The 22,389-nt window shown below is 52.4% G+C and overlaps 1 protein-coding gene across 2 annotated transcripts in view; it reads right to left on the bottom strand.

Annotated features, from left to right (window-relative positions):
- Positions 1-7,715: 7,715 nt before the first annotated feature.
- Tram2 (translocation associated membrane protein 2) overlaps positions 7,716-22,389 on the bottom strand; it is a 74,164-nt gene continuing 59,490 nt past the window's right edge. Inside the window, exons 3-11 of one of the 2 annotated variants that reach the window (XM_006991701.3) lie at positions 20,517-20,626; positions 19,721-19,837; positions 14,668-14,726; positions 13,639-13,723; positions 13,063-13,133; positions 11,645-11,749; positions 11,208-11,351; positions 10,201-10,367; positions 7,716-8,943 (exon numbers count right to left, since the gene is read on the bottom strand). In XM_006991701.3, the coding sequence (XP_006991763.1) occupies positions 8,870-8,943; positions 10,201-10,367; positions 11,208-11,351; positions 11,645-11,749; positions 13,063-13,133; positions 13,639-13,723; positions 14,668-14,726; positions 19,721-19,837; positions 20,517-20,626 (932 nt within the window). In that variant the 3' untranslated portion in view covers positions 7,716-8,869. The remainder of the gene's footprint in view (positions 8,944-10,200; positions 10,368-11,207; positions 11,352-11,644; positions 11,750-13,062; positions 13,134-13,638; positions 13,724-14,667; positions 14,727-19,720; positions 19,838-20,516; positions 20,627-22,389) is intronic. The other variant, XM_042265622.2, reaches the window with a different exon arrangement.

A 22,389-nucleotide genomic window follows, 5' to 3' on the forward strand; every position in this document is an offset into this window, starting at 1 on the left:
AAAGCGTTAAGACACATCTAACTAGCTTGTTCAAGGGGTTCCTTTTCAGTTCCAGGCTGTCTCAGGAAGAAACCACGTTTTGCTTCCTCCCATCATTTCTAGCTGTTTGAAGTTTGATTTTTAAGTACTTTAGAAAAATCTATTTCCGTCTACATTACCCAAGCTTTATCTTACCTGTTCCATCCAGTCCTGTCCCAGGCCCGGGAGCCTTTGGTACAGTGAGTGCTAGACCAGCCCAGTCCTTCCTCTGGCTGCTGTATCCCATTACTCACCTCAGGAATATGTAAGATGAGCTAAAGAATAGGACCAGGAAGCTGGAGAAGCAATGTATTGTTTCATTGGTTAGTAATATCATCTGCAGCCAAGGCTGGCTAAGTGGCATGTGCCAAAGACTGGCTTATTCTCACTCACAGGGCTCTGTTCTTGAGGGAGCGCTTAGGTCATTTTCCAAAGAAATCCTGTGCATGGTCCCAGTCCCCAGCTGCTCAACTCTAAAGGCATAGTCCTTAGGCACCTTTCCTTCCTCTGAAGGGTCTACAGGGAGGGGGCCCCTCTAGGGTAGGGTAATTAGGGAGGTCAATTCCTTTCCTTTAGAGTTACTTTACGAATCAGCCACCCCAAATATGCTTTCTAGAGCCCAGAGGACTGAGGCAGGGAGATTGCTCTGTGGGTAAAAGTGGTAGCTGTGAAATTCTGATGGCCTGAGTTCAAATCCCAGAACCCAAGTAAAACCCACTACAGTCCCACGCATCTGTAATCCTAGCACTTCTTCAGTGGTATGAGAGGCAGAGACGGGAGTGTCCCATCCTCAGGAAGCTCATAGGTCAGCTATCCCAGAGTGCCCAATGCAATGGCAATTGAGAGACTCTACCTCAACACAGAAGACAGGGACTGATGTGATCACAACTGTCCTCTGCTTTCCATATGCACATCGTAGCATGCCGCACACACTCAAATATATACACATGCACTAGAGATTTTCTAAACCTTTAAACTTGGGTAAGTTGAGCAACAGTACCCACAGCATTCTGAAAGCCCCCTGAGAAGTCCATACTTTCTAGTCTCTACTCAGCCATCCCTGTCTTCTATTGAAGACGAAAGCCCACAGAAGCTATGGCCTGTTCCCTGGCAATCTCTCACAGAGTTGCACACTTAGTAGCATGTGGAAACACTTCCTAATCTTTTTCCATTGGCTTTGGCTTCTGCTGAATGAGGGGCGTTCTCTTTTAGATCTTCTTCCTCTCCTTCTGTCTTAGTGTTCTATGCCGTGAAGAGACACCCCAATCACAGCAGCTCTCACAAAGGAAAGCATTGAACTGGGGCTGGCTTTCAGAGGTTTAGTCCATTGTCATCACGGTGGGGAGAACGGTGGCACACAGGCAGACCTGGTTGGGAGAAGGTGCTGAGAATTCTACCTTTGGATCCGCAGGCAACAGGAAAAAGAGAAGGGTGAGCCTCTGGGCTTGACATGGGCTTCTGAAACCTCAAAGCCTGACCCCAGTGACACACTTCCTCCAACAAGGCCACACCTCCTCATCCCTCTCAAGTAGCACCACTCCCTAATGGCCAAGCATTCAAGTGTATGAGCCTATGGGGAGTCATTCCTAGCCCAACCACCACACCCTCCAATCTCAGTTCCGGCCACTTTTTGTCTTTCCCACTAGCTAGCGTCCAGATAGCTCTCTCTGCTGCTCATCATAGTGTCACAGAGAAAGTGGTCTTATGTGAGCCCAACACACAAATATTCCATAAGCTTGTTTCCCCTGCCTCACCCTACATCTTCCAAACTGACCCAAGATTGAGGAGACCCGATAACAGCTATCCTGACAAGGTCTGAGAGGTATTTCAGGGCTGAAGGGAATGTTTATGGAAGCATCATACTCACTGTTGGACTACAAAACCCGAGCAGATCACTTCTGCCTGAGACCATGAATGGGAGCAAAACCACGAGATGACACTAAGTACTGTAAGCTGCTGTCACAACTGGCATGCATCTGGAGGCCTGGGCTGAGGTGATAGATGACCGCTAAGTGATAGCCTGTAGTGGGCAACACTAAGAGATGACCACCCCTTCAAATAAGCCACAGCACGACCAGTTACCACCTGCAGAGGCAGCACACTGGTAGCCACAGCCATTGGATTTAAATGAAGCTTGTGTTCAAGACTAATAAGGATAGGTCATTGCTTCAGCACGGGGGGGGGGGGGGGGGGGGGGGGCTGCCTTGTGGGTGAAGACTGGCTTGGTGGTGAGTCACTGTTCAGTCCAGGGTCCATGCCTCAAATACACCACTAGGGGGCCTTGAACATCCGGTCACAATTAAGGGGATTCGTTTCATGTCTACAAAGTTCCAGTATATTCAGGACAAACAGGTAAAGAAGATTTCTCTAAATACTGTCTCCAAGGGCTCTTGGGTATGTGACTCTTTTAATATCCGGTTGGCACGTAAGTATAAGCGTGTTTATTAAGATCAATTCAGCCAGGCGTGCAGGCCTGCCATCCCAGCACTTGGGCAGGAGGACTGCTTACGTCCAAGGCCAATCTAGACTGTCAATGCAGTTGAGGTAAGCGGAGACTATATTGCAAGACCAGGTCTCAAAACACACAAAAACAAAGCCGACAATTTAAAAGTGGGCACGGTGGCACACACCTGGGATCCAAGCTCTTGGGTGGCAGAGGCTGGATTGCCATGAGTTTGAGTCAGCCTGAGCTAGGACATGGGCAACAGACCACCAGCCAGAGCTATGTAGAGACACCCTGTCTCAAAAACAAATTATATATCCTTTTATTTGTACTATGAACGTAACACTGTTGCTAGCGACCTTATCCTGAGAAACAAAACCTGCAGGACACAGAAGAGAAACCGGCTAAGCTAACTCAGTTCACTGCGGGATATTACCCAGCATGCCATGCAGAGCATGACGGAAATCATCTGCACCAAAGCTGGCTGCCGTGAGCACGGCCCACTTTCACCTCGAGTAAGCCCCTGGATGATGTCGACCCCTGTGGGTTTCCCTTGGCTAACCACCACCGGCAACTGCACTCACCTCCTGAGCACTCCTCACGGATGGTTCTGGAAAACGCAGCTGCATGCAGTGGCAGGCTATTTACGTGATGACGCCAGGCACCCTGTTGCCACCACTCTTACGAAATTGGGACATTGCATTCATGCATCCCCTCCAAGCTGCATGACTTCACAGGACAGCAGTCCAAGTAGGGAGACCTTCCTTGGGTGGATGGGGGGGGGGCATCCAGCTTACAAAACTTGCTAGGAAATTCCCTTTTTTTTTTTTTTTTTTTTTTTTTTGGTTTTTCGAGACAGGGTTTCTCTGTGTAGCTTTGCGCCTTTCCTGGAACTCACTTGGTAGCCCAGGCTGGCCTCGAACTCACAGAGATCCGCCTGGCTCTGCCTCCCGAGTGCTGGGATTAAAGGCGTGCGCCACCACCGCCCGGCTTGGAAATTCCCTTTTTTAACTCATTGTTATAGATGAAATAAAAATGATGCATACTAAGCCAATTACTAGATAGTGAAAAATTTTAGACGTAAAAAGCTAAAGTTGATCCAGACTCGAAGTGAAAACAAATGGAAGAATCAGGACCAAAAAATATTAGCATATAAAAACACATCAGTGAGTTCTATCAGAAACCGTTACCACCAATAATTCTATGCCCTTTATTCAGGTATTTCAGAAAATATTTGATCATCTGTTTCAAAATGTACATTTAAAAAAAATCCATACAAAACTGTAGCTTGTTTCCAAAACCAGACAGAAACATAGGAAAAGGGACTTTGAAAAAAAATGTCACCAAAAATAAAGACATCCCTCCCCCCAACCCTTTTACATGAAAGCATAAATACGCAGGTACACGTTTTTCCTTGAGTTCCTTGTTGAATTTGGTCCGTGACCCGAAACAGGCTAATGTAGAAAAACAGTCAATGTGTCCACATTTGCATTATGAGTTGCGCAGGGCACCAGCTCCTCAGCTTGTTCTTCGGGTGCTTGTTAAACAGAGAAACTGAAAAGTGAGGTTTCATCACGTGCGCGCGAATCTGTACCCAGAAGAATGATGGCACTCACCGCCACAGCCAGGTCCTGGGCGGGGACAGGGCTCACCACTGCGGCTGATTCTTGGGGAAAAGAATCTCTATCCTCCCCACAGGAACAAGAAACTCTGGAATGCCTTCAGCGGTGACAGTGATGCCGGCAATACCAGAGCAGACCTTATTCCCAGACAGTGATCATGTCCCAGTCTGAGGATTTTTTTTTTCAACCTTTTTTTTTTTAATATAAGAATTTCTAAGATGATACTACACATTCTACAGGGTTGCCACAGAAACCCACCCAGGATCATGAGACTGACAGCAATATAAGGAAGGGAAGGGACTGACAGTGTAAGGGATGATGACTACCTCTCCCATGGGTCCCTTCTCTCCCACTGTGCAGGATACAGTAAGGGACAAAGGCCTGTGGGAAAGACCACTGGCTGGGAGGGTTATTGCACAACCCGGTGAAGGAAGAAGAGGAGGAGGAGGAGGAGCAGGAGGAAGAGGAGGAGCAGGAGCAGGAACAGGCAGGCAGGCAAGGGTCAGGGAGGGTGTTGGTGCTAGGAACCCAAGGTAACCCTGACAGGAACCCAGGTGCTTGGCAGCGACCAGGCCAAAGAAAGGTACTCAAGCAGGTTACCGATGAGCTACGACTTGGAACCAGGAGTACAAGTGAACGCGTTCCTCATACAAACTTTGGGCTACATGGAAACAGAACAGGTGGGAAGAGGATGCTCTTTCTAACCTAGGGTGGTGGTGAGGAGACTGGAAGAGCAGGGCTTGCCACAGAGGGCCAGAGGTACAAAGAGGTGACCTTCTTCCCAACCCCCAAGCTTCCCTTATTACAGAGGAGGCATGGGTGCCTGCTGCTGGGCCACCTCACAGGCTTCCATAGCCACCCAGCCAAGCCCAAAGGCAACAGACAAGGGGAAGCCAGAGACAAAGAGAACACACGAGAGATCTAAGCATGAGGGAGAAGAGGGTCAGAACGAGTGAGGCAAAACTGTCAACCCATGTCCCTTTTACCTGGAGCTGTGCTGAGGTATGGTGTCATTGGCTGCATAGGCCGGTCAGCCCTAGAGCCCTGGCAGTTGGGAGCTGGCCATACAGTACCAGTCAAGGCCACAAGGCAATATAAGGCACTTTTTACACAAAAGAACAAGGAACTGCTGAGGACAAGAACAGCGAGTTTGCAGAGTCTGCTCGGGATGACTTCCCTTCTCATCTGCAGGGCTTCGAAAGGGTGCATGATGGAATTAACCCTTGCACAAGGAGCGGGGTAAAGGGTGAGAAGTCGGCGACAGCATCCTCCTAATGCTAACCGTGGGCTGGAGAGGGATCCTATAGATGTCTCCAAAAGTCTGACATTGATACTATTCCTCTTTTGAAGAAAGAACCTGCAAGCCCGGGAGGCTGTGGGAGGGGGAGGACCACCTCACTGTCCTGACCCCCCAGGCCTTATTCAGGTCCTTTCCAGAGCCGTGAAGAACAGAGGCCAGAGATCAAGAATGCAAATGTGTCTGCTGGAGACACGGAGGCCCTTAAGCAGAGAAAGATAGCTATGCCTAGAACCTCTGCTTCCTCCCACGGCAGACTTCTGCAGACCCCACTGGGAAGGCTCAAGCCAGTTAAAAACAAATACACACAAAGGCCTTGCCTAGCTGAAAGAGTCGGTGGGTTTCTTTAAGGATGCATGGAATCTAAGTGAGCATTGCAGACTTTTTGGAGAATGCACTCTTTCTGCTCCCATTTTTTTTTTTTTAATCACTTAGGAAAAAATGCCAATGGGGCCTAGGAAGGAGGTCTCCACCTTCATGGACTCTTATGGTCCCAGGTACTCCAAAAAAGCATAGTGTCAGTAGCATCTAAATTTAAGTGATTTAAGTTCACCCTTAGACAGGTCACATGGTGCTGTCCACAACCATTTAGGCACACAGGATTAGGGCCGACTAGAACGGCAGAAAGCCTCCCTTCCTGGCTTTGGTCTGCTTCTCTTTTCCCCGGGATCACTGGGCTATAGGAGGAGCACACAGAGCTTACTCATAGTGTAGGCACCCAAGCCTGGACAACTTGTAAGTAACTGTCCCATCACCAAACCTCTGCGCATGGCAACGGGCCGCAGGGAACTCTCCATCCACCACTCCTGCCACAGATGCCTGCTGGCGTCCCAGGGATGCTGACAGACAGGCAGTGGCTGCTGAGGTAGAGATTGGCATCTTCTGGGTCTTGGTGGATGCTGCTAAGCATCTTCAACTTGGAGGAGCATGGCAGGGCCTTCACTAAGGTTGTGGCACTTTGGGGACAGGAGAGACTTCAAATGAGGCCACAGTGCCCAGATTAGAACAAGCTAGCCTGTATGCTCTCAGGATGATGTGGAACTCAGTCACTGTAATTCTGGCAGCAGGATGTGTGCCAACTTACCAAAGTCTTGGCTTTCCTACAACATCAATGCCAGAGAGGCTGGGGGGCGGGGGATGAGAAAGTAGCCTATGGTTCTCCTAAGCCCCCAAACACCCCTGAAGTCGAGGCTGATGAGGTAATTGCCCTTGGTCTCAGGCCTTTTCTCTGAAAATGAACACTGTCCGAACTCCTAACCACTGACAAAACCCTTATGTTCTAGAAGAGACTATATCCATCCCAGCCATTGGATTCCTGGTAAGACATCCAACAGACTAGCTACACAGGAAGCTTGCAATACATGTAAGGAATGAAGCCACAGCATGTCAGGCTTCCAAGTGTCCCAGGAAAGAACAACAAAAACCCACACACAGGGACGGGGCTGCTGCCTCCAAGACATCAGCTGCTCTTTGTACCTCTGTTTCTCCAAGACCACTGCATATCACATGCTCGCCACAAATATCAACAGCTCAGCCTGGGGACAAAGCTCTTACTGAGAGCTGGCAAGGTCCTGCCAGTGACATAGCTTGGGGAGGGTCCAGGAGGACACCGAGACTAATAGGATGAGGTGAATTTGGGGACCACTGGCTGAACCTCCACCCAGCTCTAGGCAGTGTCAGAAGCATGAGCTCAATTAAAATCACCCCCAGGAGAGATGGGCTGTACTGGCTTAAAAAGGGCCAGATCAATTTTGTGGGGGTTGCCCAGGGAAGAGCCAGGGCAGGAGAGGCAGAGAACGGAGAAAGGTACTTTCAAAATTCTGTCTGGCTTCCCAAGCACATGCAGAAGCAGCCAAGGGGATCTCATCCCTATTCTGTACCCTTATTCTGGACATAGAGGGAGGGGGGAAATGCCACAATGATGTTTGGAAGCAAATTCCTCAAATACTGGTAAGTTAGACCTTACATACATTGTTAGTGACTCGGAGAGGGGAGCTGCCTTGATGAAGGACCCATCTCCCTGTTTATGGGTACAAATTCAAGCTCTGGTCTCTACTACGATGTCAGAAGAAGACCAGCGTAATCAGGTTAACATTAACATTCCTCTGTCACCAAGAATGGCTCCCCTACACCAGCACGGAGTTCAGGGGCCCTTTGAAGCCCGCCGCCCTTCCGGAAGTCCTCACAAGGTACCACAAGGACCTGGTGACCACATCTTCAGGTAGAAGAGAGGAGAAGGAACACTGAAGGGAATGGAGCCATGGACTCCTGTGGACGTGGCTATGTCTGCTCACACAGCCGGAAGAGTGACCCTGAGGCATCCCGTTATCAGGCGTCAGCAAATGACACGATTTTAAAGAACACTCAGGTGAGGCCAGAGGAAGGGAGGCCAGGTGACCCTCCATGGGACGCTGGTGTGTGTGGGGGGACCACACGGGGCCGGAGGCTTCACGTTTCTGCAGCTAGAGAGATGACGTCTAGGTTGTGTGTCTGGCCTCCGATGGGGGCAGGTTGCTTCTGGACGTGGGAACGGCATGTCTTGGGCAGGTTTGTAACTGCTGTTTGGTTTGGTTTTAGATGCTGGTGGATGGGTTAAGGAAGTACGTCGGCTGGTGTGCTGGAGAAAGTTCCAGATAGACGCTTCTGTCTCTCTCATCCAGCCACCTTTCCAGAAGAGGCAAGCCGTTCAACACGCTTTGCTCTTGCGACGGAAGTGGGAAGGCACATCCTTCTTAGCGCATCCTCCCCCCCACCCCCACCCCAGAGTGAAGGCAGGCTGGTTTCCAACTCAAACACAGCGCTGGAAGCTCTTTGGAGTCCTGGGACTCAACAGTTAATTAACACTGTCTTTCTGGATTAAGTCACTGCGTCCCAAAGCAAACCACTTCGGGACGGGACGTGTAGAACCACAGTCCTACATCTTGTCAGTCAGTCAGCACCAAGAATATTGTGGTCCGAGAGGGATGGCCTTTCCTCCTCCTGCCCATCCATCCACACAGGGGCCACCGAGGATCGGCCACCAGCTCTAGGGGAAGCTCCTTGGCAAGAGGCTTCCAGGAGGACAGGTCCTGGGACTGATGGACAGGACTGCAATCTTAGCTCCCTCTCAGTGTAAAATATCAGAGAAATTGCACATTAAAGTCAGGAAGTGAGGAGAAACAGAAGTAGCCATGAAGGAAGAGAAAGAGGCGAGCGAGAAAGACGGCTAGGAAAATCTAGGCGTCTGAGAAGACCTAGAGTACAGGACAGAGGTGAGGCCACGAGGTGGCCCCAGGGAGCGAGAGAGGAAGGTTTTTGGTTTTATTGAGAATGGTTTATGGAAGAAGAGAAAGCCAAGAAGGTAGAGACTGACTCCCCCTTTGATGCCAAGGTTTCTGCTGATGGAGATGGAGCCGGGCTAGGAGGATGGAGAGGCTGAGCTGGGGGCCAGGGTCTCTTGCCTCCCTGCTGGGCCCTCACCCAGTGGATCCTGTTCTCAGCACTTTGGCCTTAGGGAGACTTGAGTTTCTTAGTCCGTGGGGAGGTTCCGTTCTCTGCTTTCACCACGCCATTTTCATGGTAACCTGGGAATGGAGAGAGACACCCGTGAGGCTACTGCTAAGACTGAGGTGGGAAAATGGAGGCATGGAGGGTGGGGAAGTCTGGTGGTTGGGGAGATGGCCCTGTGGCGTGCAGACTATCCAGGGAGGGACCAGGCTGGAGCCGATGGAAGCCAGCAGAGACAGTTCAGGGCGGGTTGCCGCCTGTCCTGCCGCCTTTGACGAGTGACTTGGCGTCAGGTGCTTTAGTCTTGGACTATCTTTTAGTGGAGGGCATCTGGAGGTGACACACAGAAACGGAGGAACAGGCAGCAGCCTACACCGACGTCTGAGCAATGCTGGCGGCCACCTCTTAGCTCCTCCAGTGTCCTCAATCTCTCAGTCCCGTAGACGACCCATAGGTCTCAGCAACGGGGATGGTGACGGGGAGGGGAGATGGGGAGCACGATGCTTCGGGGACACAGCCTGACACCCCTTTTGTAGAACAGTGCGATCTTTTACTGAGAAGAGTTTCTCCACAAACTCGGGCTGAGTCTCAGCCACACAGAAACCCCTCCTCCTAACCCCCGCCCGACCCTCAGGCCTCCTCACACCCAGCTGCACACAAACATACACATGCACATGCTCTTGCCAGGCAGGCAGCGGCCTGGAAAAATGCAGGTGAGTCAGAAAACAGGCATGCAGACAGGCCCCCCGGGCTGGGCGGTAGATGAGGGCTGGGACGTCTGAGGACCTGTGGGGCTTGGGGGACCTTACTCGAGGATGCTCAGGAACCAGAGGAGACGGGGGTTTCCCATCCCTGCAGCTCACCCCTAACACTGTGCCACTGTGAGTCATTCCTGAAGAGAGAGGGGAAGCTAACCGCCTGGGAGGCAGGGGTGGGCCGGGATGCCCAGGACAAGGGCAGGTGAGGACATAGGCACCGTGTAGCACAGGGCACGGGTGACAGCAATAGCAACAGCAGCAGAACTATGGCTGGACGCCAGAAGCCACCCAGAGGGCATGCTTCCTTCCAGAAGTCCCCACCCACGGCCGCCCCGAAGCACAGCGGCCGGGGCGCAAGGCCCTGCCTGTTATGGCCGGCCTGCTCACACTGAGTCTCGGGCTCACGCCCAGCTCCATGCTGGTCATCGAGCCCCAGGCCCGGAGAGAAGTATCTAGAAGGAGGAGGAGCCAGAAGGACTGGTCTGTGGAAGACCTAAGAGCCAGATCCCAACTCTTCTTCGCCCATCCCAGCACAGACCCCACCCGCTGGCTCTCTGCCACAGTCCTGGCACTCACCAGGTTCCCTCTTGATAGGCCTGGCTGGAAGCCTGGGGGCAGCGGCTGGGAGTCTGCGCTTGGCATTCTGTTCCTTCCAGTATTCCCGCCAGTGCCGCAGCTGCGAGTGGATGAAGCGCCACATGAGCCAGGCCTGGACAACACACACCAGCAGCAGCATGCCGAGCCTGCCGACAGACAGGGAGAGACGGATCTGAGGGTGAGGTTCAGATCTCCAGCCTGCAGGAGGAGGTGTGGGGGAGGTCCTGTGGCCTGCCCGCCTCCCAGCCACCAGCACCAGGAAGGCTGGGAGCTTGGGCGTCTCTGCTCCAGCACACTTCAGCAATGGGAGGTGAAGCACCCCCCCCCCAGGGGGGCGGGGAGGGGAGGGTGGTGCCACTGCACGCTCACCCCACAGTCACACTCATCCTACACCTACAGATCCACAGCTGTACCTCTCCCATATGCATGGCCCACAGGGAGGCCAATATAAGCTCTCCATATATTGGTAACATTCCAATGAACTAAATTATGGGAGTGCCGAAATAATCCTCTTCTAACATGTCACAAACCAGTGGAACAACCCCAGACAGACTGCATGCACTCTGATGCCTAGAGCTTCATGGACCACATAGCTTCCTGGCTGCCTCCCTGGATGCTAGGGAAAGCCACAGAGCAAGACATGGAGGACAAAACTCCAAAGTCTCATGAGGGTGTCACGATCAACCTAGCCTGGATGAGAACTGTCCTCTGCATCATGAGGTGCTGAACACGAGTGAGGGGTCCGCACTGCATTTGGACTGGGGTCCTTCCTCACTGCCTGGTCTGAGCCCAGCAAAGCTGAGAAGTGAAGAATGTCCGACGGGAGCAGGAGACTGACATCAATAGACTTGCTCCTAAACGTCACTGTATGAGAGCCTCACGGCGCCTCTCTTCCCTGACCTTCTGGGAAGATGTGCCATGTTCGAGAGGTGCCTGGCAGCGCTCAGAGAGCCCCGATTCACCACCTCAGGCTTCCGCCAACTCACCTGCAAGGCAAGGTGTTAAAGTTCCCTTTCTCGGGGTCAAACACCTGGTTTTCCACCCGAGCCAATCCGAAGCCGATGGCCAAGACGGCGAGAGTGAGGATGAAGAGGCGCGTGCCCCCAAACACGGCAGCCCAGGCGTTAAACCTGCTCACGGGGGCAGAAAAGGAGCGTCAGCTTTGAGAGCCCCCCAAAGGACCTTCACCCTCTTCTCCAGAAGTAACCCGGGATGGGACAGGAAGTCAAACAGGACCCAGGAAGGTGAGATTTCCAGTTCTGGAACCTAAGCATAGGGCGCTGCCTGCACACAGTGGTGGAGGGGGGGGGTAGCTGACACCCAAAGCAGCAGGAGCCTCCCACCACCACGGACACCTCAGGAAGATGCCTGGGTCCCAGCCCCGAGGTCTCGGGACAGGCCAGCGCCCAGCAACCCCACTTACAGCCTCTCGTTGTTCTCATCTGCGAAGTAGAAGAGCCGGGCCATGTGGAAAAGGAACTCGGTGGAGTATTGCAGCAGCAGCAAGATCAGGCCCAGGCGACTCAGGCTGGGGAGAAAGACGGGCCTTACCTTCCCGCCAGAATGCCACGGTGGCCCAGAAGCACTGGCCCATTGTGCTGCTCCTGTGCCTGTGCCTGGGTTCTGTTTTCCACTTTTTGGGGTGTGTGTGTGGGGTGTGGGGACCATGCCTTATCCTTGGTGAGAGTCGGGCCACTAAACCTTCAGGGAGTGTCCTGGACTGACTCCTCAGCCCTGGACCTGTTTCATCTAGGTGAGCCACCCTTGCTTGTCCCCACAGTGAACCTGACTCATGCATGTCATGGTCCCTACCTGGCACCTTCCACTCTCACGGTGCCAGAATCATGCACAAAAGGGGGGGCCCTGAACAAGGTTGCTGAGCGTTGTGGGTACATCTATGAAGACTTCCTGCTGTCTGACTTTGCGCTATCGGAGGCAGCAGGAAGCTCTCCCCCTGTGGGGTGCTCAACACACAGTGCTGGGGAGCCAGGCCCTCACCATAACCCCTCCTCCGCTGTGAGCATTCAACATCAGAGCACAGCTGGAACAGCTGTCATGGCCCTCGGCCTCCAGAGACAGGAAGCCAGAGCTCGAGATCTGGAGGACTCCGACACACACACACACACACACACACACACACACACACACACACACACGCTCGCAGGCGCACTGTTCATCCATGTCAGTCATTCTCACAGGAAGCCTGTTGTGAGTCCCTCAGAAACAAGGCCCCAGGACATCTGGGCACCACAGCGGAGCTCTCACAGGAGAGCCTACACACAGTTTGGGTTCGATTCTGTAAGTGAAAAGCTCACGGCAAGCCCAGTTACCAATGGCCATAGCTCGTTCGTCAATGCACTGTCCGTAAGAGATACTCCAGCTTCCCACGCAGGGACACTCCCCACTTCTAGAACAACTACCCAGCCAACTGTTGTCTATTTCATTACGAGCCAAACTGAAATGAACTCTAGAGCTCTATGCTCCAGCAGCATTTGGACACCCATGGAGGGGGGAGCCCAGTCCGTGGCTGCCGGAAGTCTTCCTCGGCTCTGCCTCGGGCCGAGGTGGCTAACGCTCTGGGTTCTCATGGCTAGTGGCGCACACCATGGCAGAGCGCACCACACCTGTCTTTCTTGTGACTGTCTTTCCGACCAGGAGGGGAATGAACCACTGAAGATAAGAGGATCTTCTACTACGTTCTGCATCCCACAGTCTCAGCATGGTACTTCGCAAACAGTTGGTGTCAACTGAATGCCTGCTAACTGAGAGTTTATGTGGACAGACCCCGGGGGCATAAAAGGTCGAGGAAACGGGGCTGGCTCCGCTCTCGCTCTCACTCACTTCAAGAGGTACGCCCCAGCGATGTGAAGCAGATACAGGCAAATGTACTGCAGCTGGCGGGGGATTTCTTCCTGGAAGAGAGAGGGGCAGAGGGTGAGCATGCTCATCCTCCAAGTGAACATGCCAAGGACCGAGGGGACGTGTAAGGGGAACAGGAAATGGCCAGGTCTCCCTACCCCTACAGTCCTGCGTCACCTCAGAACCCCATACACTGGGCTAGGGACCGGAAGGGTGAGGCAAGAGCTTCAAGCCTGGTGCCAGAAGGCAGGTCTGGGTTGGGAAAGAAAGGACTGGGAGAGGGTTGTCAGCATCACCCCAGGAAAACTACACAAAGGGCCGGGCATGGCAAGATCTCCTAAGTCCAGTATCTAGATTAGGTTAGATTTTGCCTAACACATCTGGTGGAGGAGTCAAGTGCCCGACACTGTTCTCTTTGGCGGTCTGTGTGGTACTCCTGCAAGAGCTAACTCCATCATCAGCCAACCCATCACGCTTCTGGAGAAAGGGAAAGGCGGGGTCCCCGGGGAAAACAGGAGGGCTGCAGGGGAGAGGGCAGGGGAAGAGGGGCATGCTCACCTTCCGCACCTTCTGGAAGTAAAGCTCGGGTAGGGAGTGCAGCCAGTAGGCCAGCTGGCATAAGTAGAAGAATTTCACCTGGAAGCTGGAGATGAGGGGATTGAGCAACACACGGGACCAAGAGCATCCCCACGGCACTTGCCAAGGACACAAGGAAAGGCCTACGCCAAGGCTGTGGTTGACCAGCAGGACGAGGAGCGAGGGAGTGAGTGAGTGAGTGAGTGAGTGAGTGAGTGAGTGAGTGAATGAGGGAGTGTGTGAGTGAGTGAGTGAGTGAGTGAATGAGGGAGTGAGTGAGTGAGTGAGTGAATGAGGGAGTGTGTGAGTGAGTGAGTGAGTGAGTGAATGAGGGAGTGAGTGAGTGAGTGAGTGAATGAGGGAGTAAGTGAGTGAGTGAGTAAATGAGTGAATGAGGGAGTGAGGGAGTGAGTGAGTGAATGAGGGAGTGAGTGAGTGAGGGAGTGAGTGAGTGAGTGAGTGAGCGAGGGAGGCAGAGACCACCACACCCACAGCACCACGTATAAGACCACTTAAAGGTCCACAGCAAAGTCCACGGGAGGAACCAGTAGTGACCAAACACATTTCTTCAACCCAGAGAAGGTAGAGCTGAGGAGGAAGCCGATTATAGCACACAGTGCGTGGACATGGCAACCACTGAAGGCGACAACAGAGAGGCTCCAGCTCCACACCCTTTGCTGTCGCTTCTCTGAGAAGTCTTGGGGACACGGGGTGGCCTCCAGAGGGAGATAGGCCCAGGTCTGAGCAGAATCACAAACAGGAACGTGAGTTTGAATTTAAAGATGTGCTATGAACTCACAGGGTCTCCAATGAGACACAAAGCCAGAGACCCTGACAGAGAGTTTGCATCTGTTGCATGCAGACTAGGTAACCTCTATGGATGGAGCTAATACAGATAATGCCTTGAGCGGAGACTCTCAAAGAGAGACCTACTGCTCCCAACCCCATGCTCTATAGGTTCAGGTCATGACCTGGTCCTCAATGGCCCTAGTGAGTCACACAAATACTCACGAGAGGTACACGTGCGGGTAATCTTCCCAGAGGCTTCTCAGGTTTGTTAAGTATCCTTCCTATGGTGGGTGAGAAAAGAAAGCATTTAGAGATGTGACCATGTACCTGGTGGGGCCTGTGACCGGTCCAGGGATCAGGGATGCACCTGGCCTCCATCAATCACCACGAGGAACAAACCGCTCTTGGAAACAAAGGAACCCAGTGTGTAGGACCTACTGGCACTTGTCCACCCGAGAAGGGACATGCCATGCTCTGGGGTCTGGCGACCTGTGTCTGAAGACAGGCCTGACAGTAGCGACATCTACTGAAACAGCTCGGGAGTTTCCCCAGTCTCCCCAGGCTCATCTGTAAAGTGAAATACTAACGGTACAGAGTTACAGGTGGAAATAAATGTGAGTTTATGTGACACTCTCTGGTGTGGTATCTGCCATATATACACTCGGGAACTGTTTCCATAATAAAGGATTAAATACAGCAGAATTACAATACCCACTGGAGACTGAAGCTTTTCACATCACTGTGATGATTAATATTGACCATCACAGAATCATCTACAAGACAAACCGCTGCTCATATCTACGAGGAAGTTTCTAAATTAGGCTAAGGAGGGAAGACTCATGTGGGTGTCACCGCCATATGGGCTGGGGTCCCAGACCGGATGAAAAGGAGAAAGGAAGGGAGCAGAGTACCAACCAGCCCTCATCGTGCTCTGCTTCCTAACTGGGTACCACTGTGACCCTGACTTCCCTGGATGATGGACAACAGCTGTCAGATCATAAACCCTTCCCTCCCGAAGTTGCTTCTGGTTATGGTGTTTTAACACAGCAACAGAAATCCTAACTAAGACATCCCCTCAGCCAAAGACCTACAGCATTCCTAAAGACAGGCAAGATGAAACTTTAACATAGGATTACAAGACACAGGAGAAAAGAGTCCACGCCCTGCAGAAGTCCAATAGGAACGTTAGTTGATGGAATAACGAGTGAATAACTGATGAATGCTTTCAACAGCTCCTCTTGGAAGAAGAGGGGAAAAAAAAGAGAGAAATGAAGAAACAGATAGGAAAGCCCTCCTGAGATGAGGTTTGTCCAGTAGCCCAGCTGCAATCTGAGCTGGAGAATGAGAACGTCTACAGAGCGAGGGACATCACTCAAAGCTCTGGTTCCTAGAGCTGTAAGCCATGTTTCCAAGGAGGGCTGATCCACCCGCCCTCAAGTCACTAGCACCCTCTCGCCTACACCACGCACTCTGAGTACCATCCCCGGGCCTCTAGGAGCACAGCGAGCTAGGTGACCTAAGTGACAGGGCCAATCAGATACCCGTGCCCATACCCGTGTAGACATGGCAGCCTAGATTGGAAGGAGGTCTCACCCCAACCCTTACCGTCTCAATTATAATCTCTGCTCATCTTTACCTCCCCCTCGCCTCAGTCACACACAGTGAGGCACAGAGGTGCGGGGCTCTGGGGACTCGGCCCTGGGCAGTGGGAGGGGGTGTGTGGGGGTGTGTGTGGTACCCACCCCACTACTCTCTGTCTCACTTCCCTTTAGACCACTCACACGTGCCTCTGTCAGATCTCTGCCCTCAGGCGCAGTGACACCTGATGAGCCACACTGCCTCATTCCAGGAAACCCTGAAGGGTAAGATGGCCCCTTCCTAGAGGAAGCAGCTATGTATTTAACAAGTAGAGTGGGACTTCCTGGACTAGGTGGTAGTGTGTGTGCGTGTGTGTATGGGGGGGGGGACGGGGTGCATTTCTACCAAAAAGATAGGCCAGGATCTGTGGCACCCCAGAGACCCAAGGCCTGGATGGGCTTGTGTGTTTAAACAGGAACTGCTTGAATGGCCTCTTCACTTCGGAGACAGAGAGGTCAGGACTTTGAAGCCAACAAGCCAAAAAAGCTCCTCAGAAAAATGCTGCCTGCTTGCAAATGTCCTGTCCGCTGGGACGGGAGGAGGTGGAGCCCAGAGTCAAAGGAGAACTGACTCACACTCGGTGAGGAGCCCTTTCCAGCCCTGTCTAGGCAGCTGTCTGAGGGAGGATAAAGCGAGGCTGAGGCTGGCTGCCTCCGAGTTCAGGCATGCCAAGGCATCTGAGTTCCGGGGTCGCGGGCCACAAGCAAGCACTGTAACCCCTTCCAGCCCAAACCAGGGCCTCCACGACAGGTGGCTCAAGGGGCGGGCGGGTGGGCGGGCGGGGGAGGGGGGGGGCACATGACACTTTGTTCTCTTCCGATTCTTGACGTCTACCCCTGCGAGGCCTCAGCCTGCTGGAGCAATTCCTCCTCTTTCCCTAGCAGCCTTCCTTTCTGATGTTCAAACAAGAACCACAAAAACCAGCAGAATTTAATAGACATAACACAGCCAGCCGCCACCTAGGCTCAGACGTCCTCAGCGTCGTCTGTCTTAGCGTGTGCCAGAAAGACTGCACTAAGGGTGCAGCGGTGGGCAAGCATGGTGCCTGCTGGCGGGCAGCTTGAGTCAGACATGCAGAACACACACACATGAAGCAGTAGAAACACCAACAACAGGCATGGTATGGAAAATGCAAACGGGGAGGGGGGGTGCTCTGAGGAAGTGACACTTAGGAGGAGGATGGATGGCAGGAAAGGGCTGGCCCTATGATGTCTGTGGACAGAGCACTCCAGCAAAGGAAGCCGCCAGCCGAACTGGAGGAGTAGAGTTGGAGCATGGAGTGAGAGATCAGTCCATGCTGACGTCACCGGCAAGGTTCCAGGACCCGGGTCACACCAGCAAGGAGGAGAAAACAATTTCACGGCAGCTGTGAGGGGAACTTATTTTAAGTAGGAGAACACATGATTTAGCTCATGCTTTAAAGAGATCCATCTGGCTGAGCGGTTAATGGGCTGAGGGGAGGGCCCGGAATGGAAGCGCACTCCCCGAGAAAGGAAGAAATCAGCAGTGTAGGCAAACGGCCGAGAAGGCCTGGGTTCTGCATCCTTTACATTAATGACAGCTGGAGGCAGATGAGCTTCCCTGTGAGGCTGTCCTCGGAACTGAAAGAAAAGAGCATCTCTGACCCCCAACTAGGGATGCCAGGGGCATACGACCAACATCTGACCTGAGTGGGGGCCCACGGGACTTGGGGGAGTGATCCATGTAGAAAAGCGGTATTGAGAATCTCAGAATTTTGAAGGTGGAGCAGGCAGGATCTGCTGACGTTGGGAGGGGAGGGAAAGAGAAGAATCCTGACAGAGTTCCATTGCGACAGAGAACTGTGATTTGAAAACCGGGTGCTTTTGCTCCCTTTACAAAATGGCTTCTCCTATTCTTCAGCGTCTCTCCTCCCAGGCGGATGGATGGTTGGGACGGAGGAGGTGAGTGCAGGGAGTGAACCCAGGAGCCTGTGTGGTTCCCTGGTCTCCACGTCCTCACGGAGCATGCTGAGTGGAGAATGGGCTCTCCACAAGATCAAAGACCTCTGGTCACAGCTGGGATGTCACAGTGAGGGTGCAAGGGCAGAAAGGCTTCAGAGATGAGGCAATGCTCCCCGCAAAACTGTAGCAGCGAAGGCCTCCAAGAGGTGGGCATGAACTCAAGGTCAGGAAGCTGGGAGAGGCCTGAGGTCCCGTGGGTGCACTGTATCTGTCCCCTGGGGTTAGGAATGTGGGAGCCCCCCTCTGAGAGGACGGAAGTCTTTGGTCTCTCATTTAAAATTCCTTAGTGCGCGGCTCAGAAAAAGTGTTCTGAGATGCACCGATAATAGGAATCAAAGCAACACACAACGCGGACATGTTGCCTCCTGCTTTGAGTCCACGCAGTCAGTCTGCGTTCAGCTCTGGAGACGGGGTTCCTTAGGATGGGAGGGCCATCTCTGTCAGGGAGAGCAGAGGCGAGGTAGCAGAGCAGAGGCCAGAGAGCTGATGACATTTCCAAACCCCAGGCCGGGATTTCTGCTGGGAGCTGGTTATAGACAAAAGCTGCTCCAGATGAGAACGGCAGTTTACAGGACAGTAAGCAGGCAGGGTCTCCTTAGAGTGAGCCCTGAATGACAGTCCAGAGCCCCTGTCTGAAGGAATTTTTTTTTCTATATCAAAGGTTTGATGTGCAGAAGGGGAATGCTGGCCTTTGTTAATTGATTAGACCTGAAGTACACCCTAAAAACTGGTGTATTTATGGCTCTGTTCCCGGTATAATGCTCAGGGCTGGGGCTTTGGAGAAGTGGCTGAATAATGTAGCATCGATTGTGGTACTGTGGGGTGGTGGTAGAAACGAGGAGGTGGGGCCTAGCTGGAGGAAGTAGGTCACTGGGACATGCCCCTGAAGGGGTACATTGACCCCGGTTCCGCCCTCTCTGTGTCTCTGTTCCTGTCCACTGTGAGGCGAGCCACATGGTTCCACATGATCCATACAGTGGTTCACTTTTCCTCAGGCTCAAAGCAGTGGCCTCGGACACCACAAAGGGAGAGCCCTGAAACCAGGAGCCAGCATGAGTCTTCCCTCCTTTCAGTGGTTTGTCTCAGGTATTCGGCCAGAGCGACACACACAGAGCCAGGCCTCCGAGTCCAAGCCACGCTTCCATGCTTGCCGTCGTGGAAGTACGTGGCTGCGGACGCACTGGAAAAACCAACTCGGGACCCTTAAGTCAACATCCGGGGTATTGCGTGAATATGGATTTATTGTGGGTGGAGAATGCAGCTCACGGGAAGAGTATTTATCTAGCATGTACAAGGCCCAGTTCTGGGGCAGGGGTGGGGGTGGGGGTGGGAATTACCTTGTGAGACACTGTTTGAAGATAGGGCTGATAAAACAATATAGAGCCACGTGGATACCTGGTATCATGTAACATGGGTAAAAACTGTAAAAAGTGCTTACTTTTGTAAAAGAGGATGACTTCATTCAGTGGCATCTACACTAATTAATCCGGCCACTCCCCACAGTACCAGGAGAATGCAAAACGAGTTCCAACTCTAAGGCACCTGTTCCTAGCTCTTTTTCTTCCCTTTAAGCCCGTGACAGTCATTTGATCAGCAATGAAGAGCACGCCTGGTGGCTTGAGTTTCACTCTTCAGCAGTCACGAGGACCACTCACCGTTACCAGCAGGTAGAGGCACCACACCACGGAGCTGAGATGAAAGACAACCAGCTGTCCAGATTCATTGAACTTGCTGTGTTTGGCCTTGGAGAGATGAAGCCGTTTGCTGATTCTCTAGAGAAGAAAGAAAACTCCACACGTCAATACACGAGCATGCAGATACCCAGCAGATTACACACATGAGCATGCAGATACCCAGCAGATTATACACATGAGCATGCAGACACCCAGCAGATTATACACATGAGCATGCAGATACCCAGCAGATTATACACACGAGCATGCAGATACCCAGCAGATTATACACATGAGCATGCAGATACCCAGCAGATTATACGCTCCCGTGTTTCCCCTTTACAAAAGAGTTAGCAGTTCAAACTCCTTACAACCCAAGCCATTTAGCACAAGCCCACTGCATGCCTCTGGTACTGAGTTTCGGGTTAGCAGTTTGAGAAAGCAGTAGGTGTTAAGGCTGTTAACATCTACAGAAAGAAAGCATATTCTAGTCATGCTGTGTTTGAAAGACTCCGAGAATATGCTCTTGGTGTCTTTCAGACAGCTTCCTCCCTTAGGAACTAAAGAAGAAATCTAAAAAGATTTCTTTATGAGTCTCGCATGTGAACTAAAGAAATCCGAGGGGGAGGGGGAAGGGTGGCGAAGGAGTCTAGCCTCCCGACTAAGGGGCTAAGTTGGGAGATGGAGCGAATCGGAGCTGTGGTTTTCTTCAAGGTAAGGCTCACCACCCTAACGGACCTCTCGGCTTCTGACCACAGAATCCAAACTCGTCACTTACGTCTAAGATGTACTCTTGGACCACAGCGTGCAAGATGATGGTGATGGAGATGTAGAACAAGATGGTGACCAGGTCCTTTGGGCCATAGTGGTAGTGGACTGTCTCGCTGTCTGTGGGGTGAAAAGGACCTTGTCAGCATCCCTCAGGTGAGGAGATGCTCTGAGACCCCAAAGGGGAAGGAGATGGGAAACACACCATTCTCTCAGCGCTCCCCATCTGCTGCACCCCAGGTTCAGAAGAAAGCTTCTGCCCCAGCATCCTGCCTTATCTCTGGACTTGGTCCTTGGGACGCACCCACGGGGAGGGCCACGGAGAACCAAGTCCATATCGTGATGAATGCATGATTCCGAAGCAGTGGCAGAAGGGCGCTGTGGCCCAGCCCTGGCCCACCACGTGTCTCTGGGTAAATGACTAACCTCTCCGGGCCTCAGTTTCCTCCCCTATGCCGTAGTTCTGTGCTTCCTATGTCACTGTGAGGCACTATAAGGTCTCTTTTGGTGCCTCGGGTTTCTATGTCTGAAGTAAAGACAAGAGCTCCTGTAACGCGGTATTATAAAAAATGGATGAATCAGGGTAAGTACTGTGGGATGATTCTGACAACCTGCCTGAATTTAGAGTCGCCATGGAAACATACTTCTGGGTCCATCTCTGAAGGTGTTCCCAGAAATGTTTAACTGAAGAGGGACGTCCTTCCCTGCATGTGGATGGGCACCACCCCAAGGAACCGAATGGAAGAAGAGAGGGGTTGAGCCTACGCCTCTGTTTCCTAACTGTGGATACAATGTAACCAGCTGTGGCAAACTGCTTTACCATGCCATCTCCGCCATGATAGGCTGTACTCTCTCACTGTCAGCTCAAGTAGACCCTCTCTTCTTTAACCTGCCTTCATCAGATACTTTGTTACTGTGTTGAGAAAAGTACTTCATACAGTAAGAGTGTTGCAACGTTGTGTGCATGAGTGCGTGCCTGCGTGTGTGCAAGTGTGTGTGTGTGTGGGGGGGTATTTGGTACATAATTGCTATTAATTGTGCTGCTGGGCTACTGTGAGGATTAAACATGACAAGGCTTACAGCACATCACCTAAACTCACAGCCGGCTTCTAGCAAATGGTGGATTATTAGATAAAATTCTGAAACCAGGCAGAATTGTTTGTACAGATAGGGTCTTACTATGTAGACTTCTACCTTGTGGCAATCCTCCTGCCTCAGGCTCCTGACCAGAACCCAGTGCTGCCATGCCAGCTGAGAAAGGACCGCTTCTAGCCTTGCTCAGAGGGTTGGAGGAGGCTGGCTAGCGCATGCCTGCCAGGGGCTCAGGCGCTGGGCCTGCCCTCCCCCTGCAGACGTGCTGGCTGCCCTTCCAGCTGTGAGGCTGAGCCTGAGTCACACAGGGATGAGTCATCTCTGCTGGGATGCATTTACCAGAAGGTAGGCCAGGGTCAGTTTGTTTCGCGGTGGCCAGAGAAAGAAGCAATGCTGAACTGGGTCACTATGGGAGTTCCTGCTAACTCCTCCAGCCACCCTGGACTGAGAGGACGTGACAGAGGGCAGGGTCTAGGACACAGACAAGATCTAGAAATTTCGCACTTTCCTTTTCCAGCTCCCTCCGCCTCTTTACAAATACCTACTTTGTGAAAGGCATTGGGCTAATGTTAAGTCCCGGCCCTTGGGGGCCAAATCCAGCTGGGGGTTGAAAATGGAACAGTTACACTATAGACAGGCCCATTGCCGAGAGGCAGTGGTTAGAGCGGGCAAGGGTGGGCAGCGGCTAGGGTACAGGTACTGGGTCTTCTTGGCCAGGAAGACCAGGAAGTTATAGAAATCTGGGTAAAGGCACATGTGGTGGACATTTCAGGCCCAGGGCTCAGGAAAGG

The sequence above is a fragment of the Peromyscus maniculatus genome, chromosome 21, assembly GCF_049852395.1.
Source record: "Peromyscus maniculatus bairdii isolate BWxNUB_F1_BW_parent chromosome 21, HU_Pman_BW_mat_3.1, whole genome shotgun sequence".
In the NCBI taxonomy this organism is placed as follows: Eukaryota; Metazoa; Chordata; class Mammalia; order Rodentia; family Cricetidae; genus Peromyscus; species Peromyscus maniculatus.